General features: G+C 39.0%; 1 protein-coding gene across 26 annotated transcripts in view; it reads left to right on the top strand.

Annotated features, from left to right (window-relative positions):
• Window positions 1-16,427, top strand: part of Tasp1 (taspase, threonine aspartase 1) — a 233,369-nt gene that overhangs the window by 50,090 nt on the left and 166,852 nt on the right. For 22 of the 26 annotated variants that reach the window (NR_110352.1, NR_110351.1, NR_110350.1 and 19 more), the window contains one exon: window positions 7,939-8,059. The exons of the other annotated variants lie outside the window; for them this stretch is intronic. Coding sequence is in view for 14 of the 22 variants with exons in the window: in NM_001159641.2 (NP_001153113.1) it covers window positions 7,939-8,059 (121 nt within the window). In the remaining 8 variants the exon portion in view is untranslated. The remainder of the gene's footprint in view (window positions 1-7,938; window positions 8,060-16,427) is intronic. 26 annotated transcript variants of the gene reach the window in all.

Genomic DNA, 16,427 nt, shown 5'->3' with positions numbered 1-16,427 from the left:
GATATTCCACCTTCTGTTCTACCCTTTTCTGTATGCCATAGGTTTTTATATTTAATTTAATTTATTTTATTGACAGATGATGCATCTATGGAACACACAAGATACTCTCTCTACACTAATCTATCAGTAGATGTCTGAGTTACTTTAGAGGAATATTGGAGATTAGACCAATACAAACCATTTTATACAAAATGATTCTATGTGCTATTTTGGTTTTTCTATATTCGAAACTGCCTTGTTTACATCTATAAGAGATGATAACAGAGGTTACATAATAAATACTCCAAGATACAGCACACCCTGTAACTGTGCAAACTATCCTTATTTTATGCTTTCTTCAAATAAAATAGAATAAATGGGTAACGCAGGTTGCGCTTTCTGGTGAAAAAGTAAAGTGTTGCAGCTCTTGGCCTTGGCTGGGTGCTGCCAAATCTTACGTTAGGAAAAAGCTTCCTTGTTATGGTAGTAGAGCAACTCCTGGCTTGCCACTTCTATCCCTTCTTTCAAAGGAATCGTGCTATTTGAAACCTTGTTTTTTTTCTGGAATTTCTCTATAAGAATGTCATGCAACTATTAGAATCTAGCTGGCTTAACACTCAGTGATGGACACTACCTTAGGGTGGTCTTAGTTTAGGTTACTGTTGCTGAGATGAAACTCCATGCCCAAAATATCTTGGGAAGGAAAGGGTTCATTTGACTTTTGCTTCTGTATTGCAGTTTATCATCGAAGGAAGTCAGGACAGGAAATCAAACAGGTCAGGAACCTGTAGTAGGTATGTGTTGATGCAGAGGCCATGGAGAGGTGTTGCTTACTAGTTTGTCCCCATGACTTGCTCAGCCTACTTTATACAGGGGTTGTACCACCCACAATGGGCTGGGTACTCCCCCATTAATCACTAATTAAGAAAATGCCTACAAACTTGCCTACTGCCCTGACTTATGAAAGCATTTTCTCAATTAAGGCTCCCTCTTCTCTAGTGACTCTGGCTTGTGTCAAAGTAGTCATCACACACACCTTTAAAGCCAGCGCTGGGAGGCAGACAGGCAGCCTTATTTACATGGAAAATTCCAGATTTGCCAGGGCTGCACAGTGAGACCCTGTCTCAAAAAAGAAAGTACCATCAAGTAGATGGAAAGGAGAATGATTGGGGAATGGTGAGACAATGAGATGCAAGGTGAGTTAGTCAGAGAAGGGCCCTCTGATGTAATGACAGTAGAGCAGAGATGTGAATGGAAGAGGAAAGGGCAGTGAAGCTGCTGGGAGAGCTTTTGGTCAGAGGAGTACTCTACTGACCTTCTTAGATTGTGTATCATCAGTTATTCACACAGACGGTGTGTTTACACTCACTGTCTTCACTGACCCTCTCAGTTAGCTAGAGCTCCCTACTAAGCTCTGCATTTCAAACAGGTGTATGAATAACAGAATCTGGAATGAGACATTCTCAAGTCCTAAGGAGATTACAGGTGGCTACTCTGTAGAGAATCTAAGGGAGCAAGTTGAAAGAGGGCAGGATGGGTCAGATCCTGTTCACACACTGTAGGACAGTGACTCTCAACCTTCCTAATGTTGCAAACCTTTAGTACAGTTTCTCATGTTGTGGTGACCTCCAACCATAAAATTATTTTTGTTGCTACTTCATAACTGTAATTTTGCTACTGTTATGAATCATAATACATTTTTGGAGATAGATGTTTGCCAAAAGAGTTGTGACCCACAGCCTGAGAACCACTATTGTAGGCCCTTGGATGCTTACAATATTAGGATATTGGGTTTTAGGGTAAGCCTGAACAAGGGAATGGCTGGGTCTGACAGGTTTTAAAGGATTCCTGGCAACTCCTTGGTTAGAAATCTAACTCTACAAAATCTTATATGAGGCTGCATGGTGATCCTGACTGTAATCCTAGCACTTGAGAGACTAAGGGGGTACTTGGTTGAGACCAGCATGGGCTATATAATCACATCCTTTTTCAAAAACCCAAACCCAAGTCAAATCAAGCCACATTAATGTGAGAGCAAGTCTTATGGAAGGTGTGTGTTCATTCCGCTTCAGTGTATAATTAAGGATGAAATTGCTGAGTTTGTGGTAAGTGCATGCTAGTTTTTGACAAAACTGTTAAATGATTTTTCTATTTGTATTCTTAGTAGTATGTGGGTTGAAGTTGCTCCACATTCTTGCTAGTTCTTAGTATTGTCAGTCTCTTTAATTATGGCTATTTAGTGGTTTATGTGGTGGTAGCTTGTGGTTTTAATTTACACTTTCCTAATGATTACTATTTAAGAAAAGATTATTCATGAAACTTATAAAGGCAGTCTTTATTTAGGGGAGAATTATTGTGATAGGCACAGGGACCTTGCTAGGAGTTTTACAGTGTAGAACAGAGAATGGATTTGACTTTATAGCATAAGCAGGTAGGAGGAGGAGGAGAGGTTGTGCAGTCAATGGAAATGGCTAAAGGGAATGGTAAAGGGAGCGTTTAGTTAAACCAAACCAAGCCTCATACCCCCTCGGCATTCATGTTCCCCTGGGAACCTGTTACTAATTTCATTATTCCATAATGAACCAATCCTTATTGAATGCTTACAGTCTCTATTCTCTATTCTCTAACTGTACATTTTATTTTCTGCCTTGTGATCTTACTTTTTGGTCTTGGTCTCAAGTCCCTGACTCTCTTTCCTTCAGTGGGTCGATGGGTATTGGAAATTGTATCATTGTCATGGCAGTGTTTCTTGGATCTGGTGGAAATGTAGGACAATGCTGAAGTTTGTAGATGACTTTGAAGCATTAGATTGATCCAGAATTATTCTCCTTTTCTAGTAACACTTAGGTAACTCACATTGACCCCATTTCCTGGATTGTCTTATCAAACTCTTACTCTTTTGAGTTGGGCTTGTAAGCAATTACTCTAGTAGTGTTCAGTCTAAACTGACTCCTCTCTGTATTTGTCTCAATGACATTTAATTGTAAGATTTTATTTTATTAGCTTTCCATTCATATTTTCAGTTGGACTGAAAGAAAGATGAAATTTTAAGACCTGTAAGTCATATAAAGTACTCAGAAATTGCTGGTTGTTTGTGAGCCTAGAGGCTACCTGGGGCTGAGAACAAAGAAAAACAAACCCGGGAATGCCCCGTAGTTAAAGCATTCCTGGGAACAGCTTGACCATAAAGATAAAGAGAAATGTGAAGACATAACAGGGCTATCTGAACTTAGTCAACAACTCACAGAACTCTGACACCCTGACCTGCATGTAATTTTTCTGCTGATGTTTGAATAAGCCAATAGTGTGTCGCTATGCTGAATTCCCCACCCCTAAGCCCTTTACCCCATTAAAACCCCTTGCTTTCCAGCCTTGGGGTCGAATCCACTGTCTCCTGCATGAGATACATTTCGACCCGGAGCTCCATCATTAAACTACCTCGTGTGTTTACATCAAGAAGGACTCTCGTGTTTCTTTGGGTGCTGTCTCTCTCCCGAGATTAGAGTGGGGGTCCCCGAAAGGGGGTCTTACAGGACCTTAAATATGATATGGGCTTCAATAACAACACTTGGTATATTCATGATCTTATTAGAGCAATAGTGTTTTTCTTTAGGTTTCAAATACACCACTGGCCTCCAATTCTAGGCCTTTATGCTCTGTTTAGCTTATGGCTATGAAATATTTTAAAGTTAGGCGTATTCATTTTACCCTGTGCCTGAGCATGTTGTCTGTATATATGCCTGTGCACCGTGTGTACTTAGTGCCTGTGGAGATCAGAACAGGGCCTCAGATCCTCTGGAACTGGAGTTGTGAGTAGTCGTGAGCCTCCATGTTGGTGCTGGGAATCTAACCTGCTCGTAAGTACTGGGTCGTTGCTCCAGATCCCCAAACTTACTTTCCTCATGGCCTGATTTTAACATTTTTTGTTCATCTTGGAGATGGTGTCATGTAGAAAGACCTCCCGTCCTGATCCTCCCACATCCACTTCCCTTTGTTCGGGGATTTTACTCACTGGCTACCATTCTTAATTTGGAATTATTAGAGCCCTGCCCATTATGTGTGTAAAATGCACTTTAAATATTGTTTTTGAGAATTTCATACTTGAGTTACTGTATTTATATAATTTCTATCCCGTCCTCTCTCCCCCCATCCCTCCTCATGACTACATTTTTTATTTATTATGGGTATGGGCATATGAGTGCCACAGGAATCCTGTGGAGGTCAGAGTACAACCTTGGGAGTCAGTTCTCTTCTTAGGCTTCGTATCCCAATATAGGTTCTGGGAATTGCACTCAGGTTGCCAGATGTTCATGGCATGGACTTTTCCTGCTGAGCTCTATCTCGCCAACCTTATGGAACCTTTTAGAGATATATATTAGAAAATATATACACACATGTTGTATATAGTTAGTTTGTAGTGTATTTAAACATTCTACTATTAATCCCACTGTCCAGAATGAAACATCTTAGGCATTAGCAGTTATTACCTGTCTTCCTTCTATGCTCTGGCAACCACTACTCCACTTAACAATTTGCCTGTTTTGCACATTTCATATAACTGGGAGGTTTATATGGCTTTTTGTGTTTGGCTCCTTTCTCCTTAGCATTGTCTTTTTAAAAAAAGGTTCTTCCAATTAGCATCAGTATGTCACTATATTTTTGTTGCTAATTAATACTCCTGCTGTATAGAGATATACTTCATTTAACATATCATCTGATAGTACTTGAATAATTTTTACTTTTTTGTTACTGAGTAATGCTGCCTTATATTTATATACCTGTTTTGGAAGTACGAATACTCTCATTTTTCTTGAATATACTACAAGTGGAATTGTTGAGATCAAATGATAAGTCTATGTTGAACTTCTGGAGGACTTCCCAGATGTTTTTCAAATTAGCTGTACCTTTCAGTCTCTTCAGAAGTGTATGCATGTTCTCATTTTCCCTTGTGTTAATATCTATAATTACAATGTCCTTGTGTTAATATCTAGTTATATTCATCCTTGTGGGTGTGAAATAGTATTTCTTTCTTTTTAAAAAAGATTTATTTATTTATTATTATTATATGTAAGTACACTGTAGCTGTTTTCAGACACTCTGGAAGAAGTCGTCAGATCTCATTACATATGGTTGTGAGCCACCATGTGATTGCTGGGATTTGAACTCAGGACCTTTGGAAGAGCAGTCAGTGCTCCCCTTAACCGCTGAGCCATCTCACCAGCCTGTGAAATAGTATTTCACTGTGGTTTTGATTCGCCTGTTTTGATAACAAATGACATTGAACATCTTTTCATGTTCTTATTGGCTATTTATATATTGGTGGAGGAATGTTTATTTCCCATTTAAAAAAGTTTGAGGAGTTTTTTTGAACTCTTAAGTGGAACCCATTCATTGTAAGTATTTTGGTTTGTAAAAATTTTCTTTGATTTCCTTTCCCTTTTGCCTTAATGTCGTTTTAATAAATTTGATAAATTCCAGTTTAATTTATTTTTTTCCTTAGGTTGCTTATGCGTTTAATGTCAATAAAAACGTGCATTTTTTTAAAAAAATGTCAATATCTTACCATGTAACTGCTCAGCAGCTCAGTTGAATTTATAGAGATCCTACTTGTCTGCCCCCTGATTTCTGGGATTATATTATAGTATATTATATTATAGAGACATGCCGCCATGCCTGGAGGTCATGCTTTGGCTTTATGTTTTGTTAGAACAAATTTGTAGGTTTAACTCACATTTAGATCTTTGATCCACTTTGACCTTGTTTCTGTATTTGGTATGAGATATAGATATCCTGTTTCTCTGTGCGTGGTGTCTAGTTCCAGCACTATTTACTGAAAGGACTATTCTTTTGTATGTGTGTGTTTAATAATTTTTCTATTAGATATTTCCTTCATTTACCTTTCAAATGCTATCCTGAAAGTTCCCTATACACTTCCCCCACCTTGCTCCCCAACCCACTCACAAAGGACTATTCTTATTTATGAGTTGTCTTAGCATTCTTGTTTAATTGACTATGGATGTAAAGGCTTATGTCTGGATTATCAGCTCTGTTGCTCTCAATTCTTAGTCATATGCTGTTTGTAACATAATTCTTATAATCTCTGGGAGTCTCCCAGTTAGGTTCTTTTCAAGTTCATTTTGGCGTTCTTCCTCTATGCATGTGTGCTTTATAATGATTTTCTTTTAGTCAGGGTCTCCCTACTGACATGGGATGTGTAAATTAGGGGAACCGAGCTGGTCAAGGAGCTTGAGAGTTCTTCCTGTCTTATCTTTGCCAGTGTTGCAGTTACAAGCATATGCCTCCATGCCATGTTTTATTTATGTGGGTTTTGAGAATGAAAGTCATGTCCTCATGCTTGTAAGACAAATATGAATTATCAAACTGTACAGGAGGTCGTTCTGGGGACTCTTCGATGGGTACAGGATATCGAGTGTGTTCAGTAGGGTTACAACATGGTAATGGGTTCCAGGGATGGTAGGATTGTGAGCTTTAGCAAAAGTGTGTGGCCAGTGGTGGTGATAGTGGTGGGGTAGCAGGTGGGATAGACCTGACAGACCAACACTTACCAAAACCACAAACCAACCCCCCCACCACCAAAACTATATTGTGGTGGGAGGGAGAGGACCAAAGAGGTGATGGAGAGATAGAAGGTGCATTTTATACAGATAATGTATGCTAGAAAGGTCATTTTAAAAATAGAGATGTTTCTTGATTCTTTCTAGCTTAGTTGTTCTTTATTTCATTTCCTTGCCTAATTGATTTGCCAAGGTGTCTTGAATGTTGTTGAGTAAGAATTAGTGAGAATAGATATTCCTGTTGTGCTTTTGACTTTAAGGAATGTTGGGGGTACAGAGGTCCTTGTTCTCACAGAGAAGCACTAAGAGACCCAGGAGTGTTAACCATGCAAGGGCATCTCCTCAGTGGAGGAGATAAGATCAAATCCCTGCATTCCATCCAGAAAGCTGAGAGTGGGCTTTGTTAAGAACCAGCTGACTTTTTTGCTATCTGTTGGCAGACCTTACCCACTTTTGCTGTAGAGACAGACCTCGTCCAAATTACCCAGAATGAGTATGTCAGGCGCTTCCCTCCCTAGGCTGTTACCCATCCTTAGGTGAGATGTCATATGTACTTTATGGCCTGCTGACCTCTATCCTACTGGTCAGAGACCACAGTAGATCTTAGGCCTTTTAACTATAGAACACACCCTTATGGTCACATGTACTTTGTAAAAGACTCTCTTTGTAGTTACACCTTAAACTTTCTTGGGTGCCTGGAATTGGACTGATTGGACTGCTTGTTGCCTGGAAACCTTTCCCCAAATTGTACTGTGCTTTAAATATGCTGACAATGAACCGCCTGGCATTAGACTCCCTGAAGTCTAATCTAGGTTGATAAAGTCAGTCTGTAGCAGGTTTTCATTCTTCAGGCCCTTTAAGGGGAAGTTATTCAGTCTTTTCCCCCTTTCCATTAATTGCAGTGTTAGCTTTAGATGGTTGGAAGGTTTCCTTTATCCTGGCAAGGACCTTTTTTCCATTTCTAGGTTACTTAGAGTTTTGTTTTCATGAAAGGGCACTGTAATTTGTTAAATCCCCTTTCCCTGTTTCTCTTCACATGATTCCTATATTTCATTAACATGGGGTATTTTGATTGACTTTATCTTTCAGATATTAAATCAGTATTGTTTTCCTGAGATCCCTCTTGCTCTTGATAGATGCACCTGTTTATACTGTACTGGATTTGGTTTGATTTTCTCTCTTTGATTTTAGTGTTAATCTCTACAAGATATATTGATCTCTAATTTTCTCATAATATTTTTGACATTTGTCACTAGAGAAGGACTGGCATTTCATGAGACTTGAAAAATACTGTCTTACCGTCTAGTGTTTTAGAAGGGATTATAGACTGATAATTAATTCTCTTTTAAGACTAATTGTATTTAAATTCACTTTTGTTTTTTAGGATTCTCCTTTTACAAATGCAGGAATAGGATCTAATCTAAATCTCTTAGGAGAGATTGAATGTGATGCCAGCATAATGGATGGAAAGTCCTTAAACTTTGGAGCCGTTGGAGCACTGAGTGGTACGTGGCCAGTATGACACAGTTCCCCTATCTGAAAACTGAGGCTGTTACCATTTCATCCTTCTCAACATGGAATCCCATATTTTTATTCATTTTTGTTTGAAGGAATGTTGAAACAAACCCTCTTTACTAAATAAACTAAGAACATAAAGATCTTGGATATAAGTTATTAAAGAAAATAGCCAGTGTTAGGGATGTAGCTCATTTGATTGATCACTTGTCTAGTTTCTACATGGTCCTGAAGAACAACAACAAGGACAAAAAAGCAAATATAACAGATTAAACAGAGCAGTCTGTGTCCAAGTTTGGTTAGAAGTCCTTAAAGAGATTATAGGCATTTAAGACCTAATTCAGAATAGTCTATTAACTTTGCAGTTTGGAATGTACTAACGCCGGGCGGTGGTGGCGCACGCCTTTAATCCCAGCACTTGGGAAGTAGAGGCAGTCGGATTTCTGAGTTTGAGGCCAGCCTGATCTACAAAATGAGTTCCAGGACAGCCAGGGCTATACAGAGAAACCCTGTCTCAGAAACAAAACAAAACAAAACAAAACAAAAACAAAACAAAACAAAACATAACATTATTAATACTTTTCAGGTGATGCAGATAAAATTTACTTTTTATTTTTTACTTTCTGTCCCTCTTCCTCCCTGGTAACCAGTAAAAATTGGGTTACTGATGTAGTAGAGACGTATTCTGTGAATGTGGTTATTTTAAAAAGCGAATGTTATGCTATGTGTGTGATGTCTGTGAGCACGTGCACGTGTACACCACTGTGCACACGTGGAGGTTAGAGAACAACTTTGACATGTTAGTTTTCTCTTTCCACTTGGGTTAGGAAGGGTCTCTCATGGATCCTGTCATGTTGCACACAGGAAGCTACCTGTCCCAGGAGCTGCTTTCCAGATTTCCTCTCTCTACTCATTCCCATAGGAACACTGAGGCTGCAGACGCATGTCACACTGTCCGTCTTTCTGTGTGTGTGTGTGTGTGTGTGTGTGTGTGTGTGTGTGTGTGTGTATTTTCTGGTGCTTATTCCAGTTCCTCAGCAGTGTGTGGCAAGCATGATTTCCTGTGAGTCATCTCTCTGGCCAAATGTATATATTTTAATGAAACAGAGTATCCCCTCCTCCCTCCTTCTCTTTTCCTTTCCTCCTGTCTTAAAGCAGAGTCTTACTCTGTAGCGTAGTGTGTCCTTGAGCTTGCTTCACAACCCAGGCTGGTGATGATTTCATGAGACTCCTGCACTAACCTTGGGACTCTTAGAAGTTTAGGTTTGTGATACCATGCCTACCGGTGTAACTTTTTAATGTTAAATCAGACTGTGACTCTATTTTTACATCAGTACATAAGAGATCCATTTAAAGGTACATTAAATGGACAGATTTTTATCTGTAGATTTATGAAGTTTCTAATGTATCCAGACATATACACCTAGGTGAAGACGTTCTCATGTTAGGATTTAGATCACTGTTCTGGAGAGATAGCTTGGTGGTTAAAAGTATCTACTGTTCTTGTAGAGAACCCAGGTCTAATCCCCAGCATCCTTTAGTCTTGTACAACCACCTTTAAACCCAGGTTAACGGGAGCTGATGCCTGTGTCCTCCAGAACACCAGTGCCTCCCCAACCATACACAGAACATATTCATGCTAGTCCACACATACTGTTTCTCCTCCACTCCCAGAGTTTGATTTTGAACTAATTTATCTGCTCCTGAAATTGCAGTGAGCAGAATGAGACAACTGAATATCTGTTTTTTTTTTTTTATTCTTACCATTCTGCATGTGAGATTAATCCACAGTTTGTGCCACAGTTAGTTTATTTTTTCTATTACATATCATTTCATTGCTTTGACATTCTGTAACTTATACACCCTTTCTGGAGATACTTGCAGTTTTTAGTTTTAGACTATTATCAATAATGATGTACTTTTGAGTGTACTTTTACATGTGACTTGGAAAAATATCCCAGGAGTTAGCATGTGTTAGGTATATGTCTTAGTTAGGGTTTCATTGCTGTGAAGAGACACTTTGGCCATGGAAACTCTTATAAAGGGAAACATTCATTGGGGCTGGTTTACAGTTTCAGAGAATCAGTCGATTATCATCATAGCAGGAAGCAGTGGCAGTGTGCGGTTAGGCATGGTGCTAGAGGAGCCAAGAGGTCTCCATCTTGATCCATAGGCAGGAGGAGAGGGGATTGTCTTTCATAGGTAGCCAGAAGGAAGTCTGATTCCACACTGAGCAAACCTTGGGCATAGGAGACCTGGAAACCCACTTCCACAGTTATGTACTTTCTCCAACAAAGCCACACCTCTTAATAGAGCCTTTCCCTATGGCCAAATATTGAAACACATGAATCAGTGGGGGGCAAACCTATTCAGACCACCATAGCATATTACTATTTTGCTAGTGGGTGCTGCTATTTTTTCAAAGTAGTTGCAGCATTTATATTTCTACTAGCAGTGTATGTACATTTCTGTAACTCTACACTCTTACTCATTTTTATTATTCTTGAAAAGCAGCCATTTTGATATTTCTGTAGTTGTATTGTTTGAGTTTTCCTATGTTTATTTATACTAAGTGTCTTCTACCTATGCAACCTTTAGAGGTCCTTGTTTAGAAGTCCTTGTAAAAATTTCAATTACAATGTTTTAACATTTTTATGAATATTCTTTTTTATTGCTTTGTAGACATATTCTGTATATCTAGATAAAAATCCTATGTCAAATATATATATTATGGAAATTTCCTCCCAAGCTCTTATTTCCTTCTCTGATTCTCTTAATGCTGTCTTTGAGTGAACAGCTTTTCTATTATAATGTATTTAAGGTATCATTTTCTTTTTTTTTTAAAGATTTATGTGTTTATTTTTTATATATATAAGTACACTGTAGTTATCTTTAGACACACCAGAAGAGGGCAACGGATCTTATTACAGATGGTTATGAGCCACCATGTGGTTGCTGGGAATTGAACTTAGGACCTCTGGAAGAGCAGTCAGTGTACTTAACCACTGAGCCATCTCTCTAGCCCTTCTTTATTAATTTTTAAAAATATTTTTACCTTGAGCATTTAGTTTTCATACCAAGTTCAGATTTTGCGTGTGTTAGTGACTAGCATTTACTTATTTTTTTTCCTGGGTTTGAAATGCCCAGCGAATGTTATTGCCCTTTATTGAAAAGATACATTACTTACCTTACAAAAACTTATTGACAGGTTAGGTGCTTGTTAGTGTACCTCTCATAGCTGGCCTAGTACTCCAGAGCGAGGGATTGTTTTCTCTGTTTGAAAGGGTTTGTGTATTATTGAAATGATTTTGTTGGGAATTATTCCAAATTATTTATTTATTTATTTATTTATTTATTTAACTGAAAGTAACATTATGTAGCTCTAGCTGGCTTCGAACTCACTATGTAGACTTCTCACTCTTGGTTGACAGGTTTTTTTAGTTCAGGACTTGATGTAATCATTCTTTGCATCCCCGACACTTAAGTTCTTTAGAGATCCAGCATTTCTATGTATGTGTCTTTGTAGGTAAGCTGGTGCTTTCTCTTATTGCTTTTAATGTTGTTCCCTTATTTTTATAGTTTTGACAACTGTAATCAATCTCAGAGAAGATATTACTAATAGAGATTTAAAAAGAAGGGAATGAGGAAAGGGACCAAGAAGGAATCAAGTAAGAAAAGGAAAAGTATATGAGTAGAGGTATGCAAAGTAATAGAGAAAATCCCCTAGACTAGGTGTAGAAAAAGGAAGCAGTGAATGCTGTGAAGCAAGATGTACAAACAAGTCAGCCATTCAAGTATAAAGTGAAAATTAAAACCATGTAAGATTATGAAAAAGGATAGATTAAATATGTCACCATTAGCATATTTCTTTGTTGGTATGTGTTCCTCCACCCCATTATTACCTTTTTGTGCATGTGAGTGCATGGTTTGCATATGTGCATAGTTATGTATGTGTTGGTATGTGTATGTTTGCATTTGTGGAGGCCAGAGCACAACCTTGGGTATCATTAGGTACCCCTTACCTTCTTTTTGAGACAGAGTCTTTTACTGGCTTGGAACTAGCCAAGTAGGCTAGAGTGGTTGTTCATGGAATCTCAAGTATTTGCCTGCCCAGTACCCCCTTTCCCCCCAGCACTACTATGGCTGGTATTTTGTGAGTTCTAGGGCTTGAGCTCAGGTCCTTGAGCTAGTTTGGTAAACATGTTATGAGTTGAACTACTAGTACCCTAAGTTATATCTTGTAGCTGTTGTAACTTAGAGAGACAAATGGCAAATCTTCATGCATATGAGAATAAATGGCTCCAGAATTTTTTCCCTGCCTGGTTAGGTTTCTGCACAAGAAGAGTGTGCTGAGAGTTTCCCAGTCCTAGAAATGTATTGCTATACCTCTCCTGTACAGAAATTTTATTTTTGTGTAGTCCCATCTGTTGATACATAGGCTTAGTTTCTATACAGCAAAGTATTTGCCACTCTAAAGGCAGTGGAACCTGGGAGAGTGGAGCTAAAATGAGACAGCTAAAGTCTCATGCAATAGTCGACATTATTCATAGCCTCAGAAAATTTATACTCCCTAGGTTAAGAATTCCATGAGTAAAGTCTACAACCACAAGAACAAGATGCATGCAGTTCAAACATGTTTTCCCATACAGGCTTATAAACAAATAACAATATCCAGTTGTAATGAATACTTTAAACCAAACTCATTCCCATCTGCTATACCTGGGAGGAGTATGGAACCAAATTCCATGAACAGTTAGTTCCACGTTGAAGAACCTCAAGTCACAAGACTCTTGTCTTGTTTTCCTGGAGTTTTCTCACAAGCACTTAAAATCCCTCTCACATGGATCCATTCTTGGACTGTGTTCTGACAGCAAATGGAACTATCAACAGCAAACAACATTGACAGCTTAGAGGATGATGATGATGATAATTCTTCTCCTTCTTCTCCTTCTTCTCCTCCTCCTCCTCCTCCTCCTTCTCCTTCTTCTTCTTCTTCTTCTTCTTCTTCTTCTTCTTCTTCTTCTTCTTCTTCTTCTTCTTCTTCTTCCTCCTCTTCCTCCTCCTCCTCCACTCCTTCTCCTTCTACTCTTTCTCCTCTTGTTCTTTCTCCTCTTCTTGCTCTTCCTCCACGCCCACAGAGTTTCTCTGTGTAGCTCTGCTATCCTGGAACTCATTCTGTAGACCAGCCTGCCTCTGCCTCCTAAGTGCTGGGATTAGAGACATTTACTGTCTGCAGAATAGTAAAAAATCTTTACCAGCTGCACTTTACACTGGGCTAATATCCAGAATAAACAAAGAATTGAATTTAAACCAAGGAAATAAAACTGACAGTCAACTGATTAGTAAATGGAAGGAAATTGCAATTTTCAAGAAAAAAAGAAATACAAATGGCCAATAACTGAATGTTCAGTATCAGTCACCGTCAAAGAAATGTAAATTTTAACTACTTTGAGATGTCACCTCACCACAATCAAAATGACTATCATTAAAAAATATGACAGCAGCAGTCTCAACTAGCCTAACCCTTGAGGTCTCTCAGACACTGAACCATTAACCAGGCAGCATACACTAGCTGGTATGAGGCCCCTGACACATAGAAGAGGACTGTGTGGTCTGGTCTCAGTTAGAGAAGATGAGCATAACTCTCCAGAGACTTGAGGCCCCAGGGAGTAGGGAGGCCTAGTGGGGTGGGAGTGAGGGGTGGGGTTAGGGGTTGGGGAGATCCTCTTGGAGACAGTGGGGAGGAGGAATGGGATGAGGAACTGTTGGAGGGTGGAACGGGAGGGAGGTAACTACTGAACTGTAAAAAAAGATTAAAGGTTAATATTAAAACAAAAAATATGACAGCAAATGTTGGAAAGGATGTGGCAAGAAAGAAACCCTTAATCACAGTGGGGGTCCAAGTTAATACAGCCATTATGGAAATCAGTGTGGAGAGCTCTCAAAATTAAAAATAGAACTACCAGATGACCCAGCTATCTTATACTCAGAGAAGTCCACACCTACCACAGAGATATGTGCAGCCCATGTTTATTGCTGCTTTACTCAGCATAGCAGAGAATCGGAATTAACTGAGTAGCCTCTCAACAGATGAGCAGATAACAATTGTAATTGCAGAAAAATGGATGGAATTAGAATGTTTAGAACTAAGTGAGGTCACACAATCTCAGAAAAAAAATGTATGTTCTCTTTCATAGATGGAATCATACATGGAATATCCAATAATAGATGTATATGTGTAAACAAATGCACACGTGGGTATTGCGGAAAATCTCCAACCCAAATAAGCCTGGGCAATGAAATCACAACTCAATATGATTACATGCTGTGCACCTAGACTGGGCAAATCTACCGCTACACTACCATCTTCCCCATATAAGAGACCCCTTAGAACTTGCAGTTTCTCCAGGCCACGAGCTTTTGCTCTGCTTTTCTTCTTCCTCTTCCTCTTCCATCCTCTCCCTTTCTCTCCCAAAACCTTCAGCCCCACCTTCCCCTCTTCCTCTGCCCAATCCCTTGCTCTAGCCTTTATTTTATACATTAAGGTGGGGAGGATCTTACAGAAAAATCACCTGCGTGCTGACTCATTCCTTGGTCACAGCCCTCTCACAGGAGGACGGAATTAACATCAAATATAATTAGCTCCAGGGCTATCCGCAACACTTTCCCTTTTCTGTCCAATTAAAAGACTATTTTATCTCAGATATAATTGAACACAACTATTACTACTTTGTAATTTATAAAGGACAAAAGACCTAACACGTAGTCCATCATCTTTGTTAATTAAATGGACCCTCTGTCATCTATCCTTTCTTAAAAGACTAATTCTGCACCTGGCTATGTCTTGGCTTTAGATTGAATGCCATCTGAAAACCATCTTCTCAATCTGTTCCTCTCAAAGTAAGAAGCCTGGGTTGCCTAGGAGACTGTGTAGTTTTTCAATCCTATCAGAAATCCAAGAACGACTGGTATTAACTGAAAATATATAGGAAGCCTAACACAGCTTCCAAAACTTAGCCAATTGTAAAGACCGCTGATCACTTGAACAGTCCCTTCAACATGTTGGAGCATCCGTCTTCAGCCTTCTGACCAGAGTCATCTGACAGACTTAGAGAAACAGGAATATTAAGGATTAGCCTACTCTGGCTCAGCAGAATCAAGCTGTCTTAACCTGTAATTGTGTCCTTTTTTTGGACAGTATTATGTCTGTAGATGAAATGAGGCAATTCTTTTTTTTTTTTTTTTTTTCTGAGACAGGGTTTCTCTGTTATAGCTCTGGCTGTCCTGGAGCTCACTTTGTAGACCAGGCTGACCTTGAACTCAGAAATCCACCTGCCTCTGCCTCCCAAATGCTGGGATTAAGGCATGCGCCACCACTGCCCAGCTTTTTATTTCTTATTTTTGGCAATTCTTGCCTAGTGGCTATTTCGCTACAACTGGAATATCTCAAAGATACCCAGGTTCTTCTTTGAATCCAAGACAGGGAAGCTATCAGGAGCAGACTAGTCTCAACAACAAGTGAATAAATAACATTAAACGTCACTTTCTGTGGATTTTTGACGTTCTTTGAAAACCAACTATGTGACGTAATCTGGACTGTTCTCTGTGACCTACTCTCAGCCATTTCTAGTTAAAATAACTGAAAACACCCTAATAATAAACTCAGAGGCATGAATTTCCTATTTGGCCCTTAACTCACAGGCTTAAACATCTCAGATCTGTTTATAACAACAGCAATAGAAGGACTAGTCTAAGCCCTGCACTTCAAAATTTTTAGTGTCAATAGAAGAATTTTATACCAATAAAAACCTTTGATTTTGCATCAAATTATGTACCATTTAAGAAATTATGACTTCAGCTTAGTAACAAAGAGATTTCTACTAAATGAGATTATGGCGATGCAGTCAATTTGAGATATTCCTCCCTGTTCCAAATTATGACCATTTCTATATTCCCTAGAAAGACAAACTATTAATAATCCTCTCCAGCCACAAAGCCCAGGGAACTGGGTCGACGACTCTTCTTCAAGCTGAATATATACAGTAGGGAAAACAGGATTGATTAGTCTCTGATGTCTGTGCCTTGACTGGATCCGGCTGAAGTCCAGGACATCAGGAGTTCAAGCAGGTCAGTTTAGCATGTCTGCGGAGGAAATTCACCAAGGCTGTATATTCTAATACATAAACCTCAAAACAAAATTTTAGCATCATCAAGATAGATTTTTTCATTTGATTCTCTGGCATCTAGTCCTCTGGAGGTCTCCCTTCGTCATATCTGATCCATAGAACTCTGGAAGGTGTAAATACCTTAATCACCTTTTCCAAAAACACAAAGACAAAACCTTTTTCCCAAATCAGC

This window comes from Mus musculus, chromosome 2 (assembly GCF_000001635.26).
Source record: "Mus musculus strain C57BL/6J chromosome 2, GRCm38.p6 C57BL/6J".
Lineage (NCBI taxonomy): Eukaryota > Metazoa > Chordata > Mammalia > Rodentia > Muridae > Mus > Mus musculus.
The sequence above is the reverse complement of the archived record's forward strand: the minus strand, read 5'-3'. Positions and strand labels throughout refer to the sequence as shown.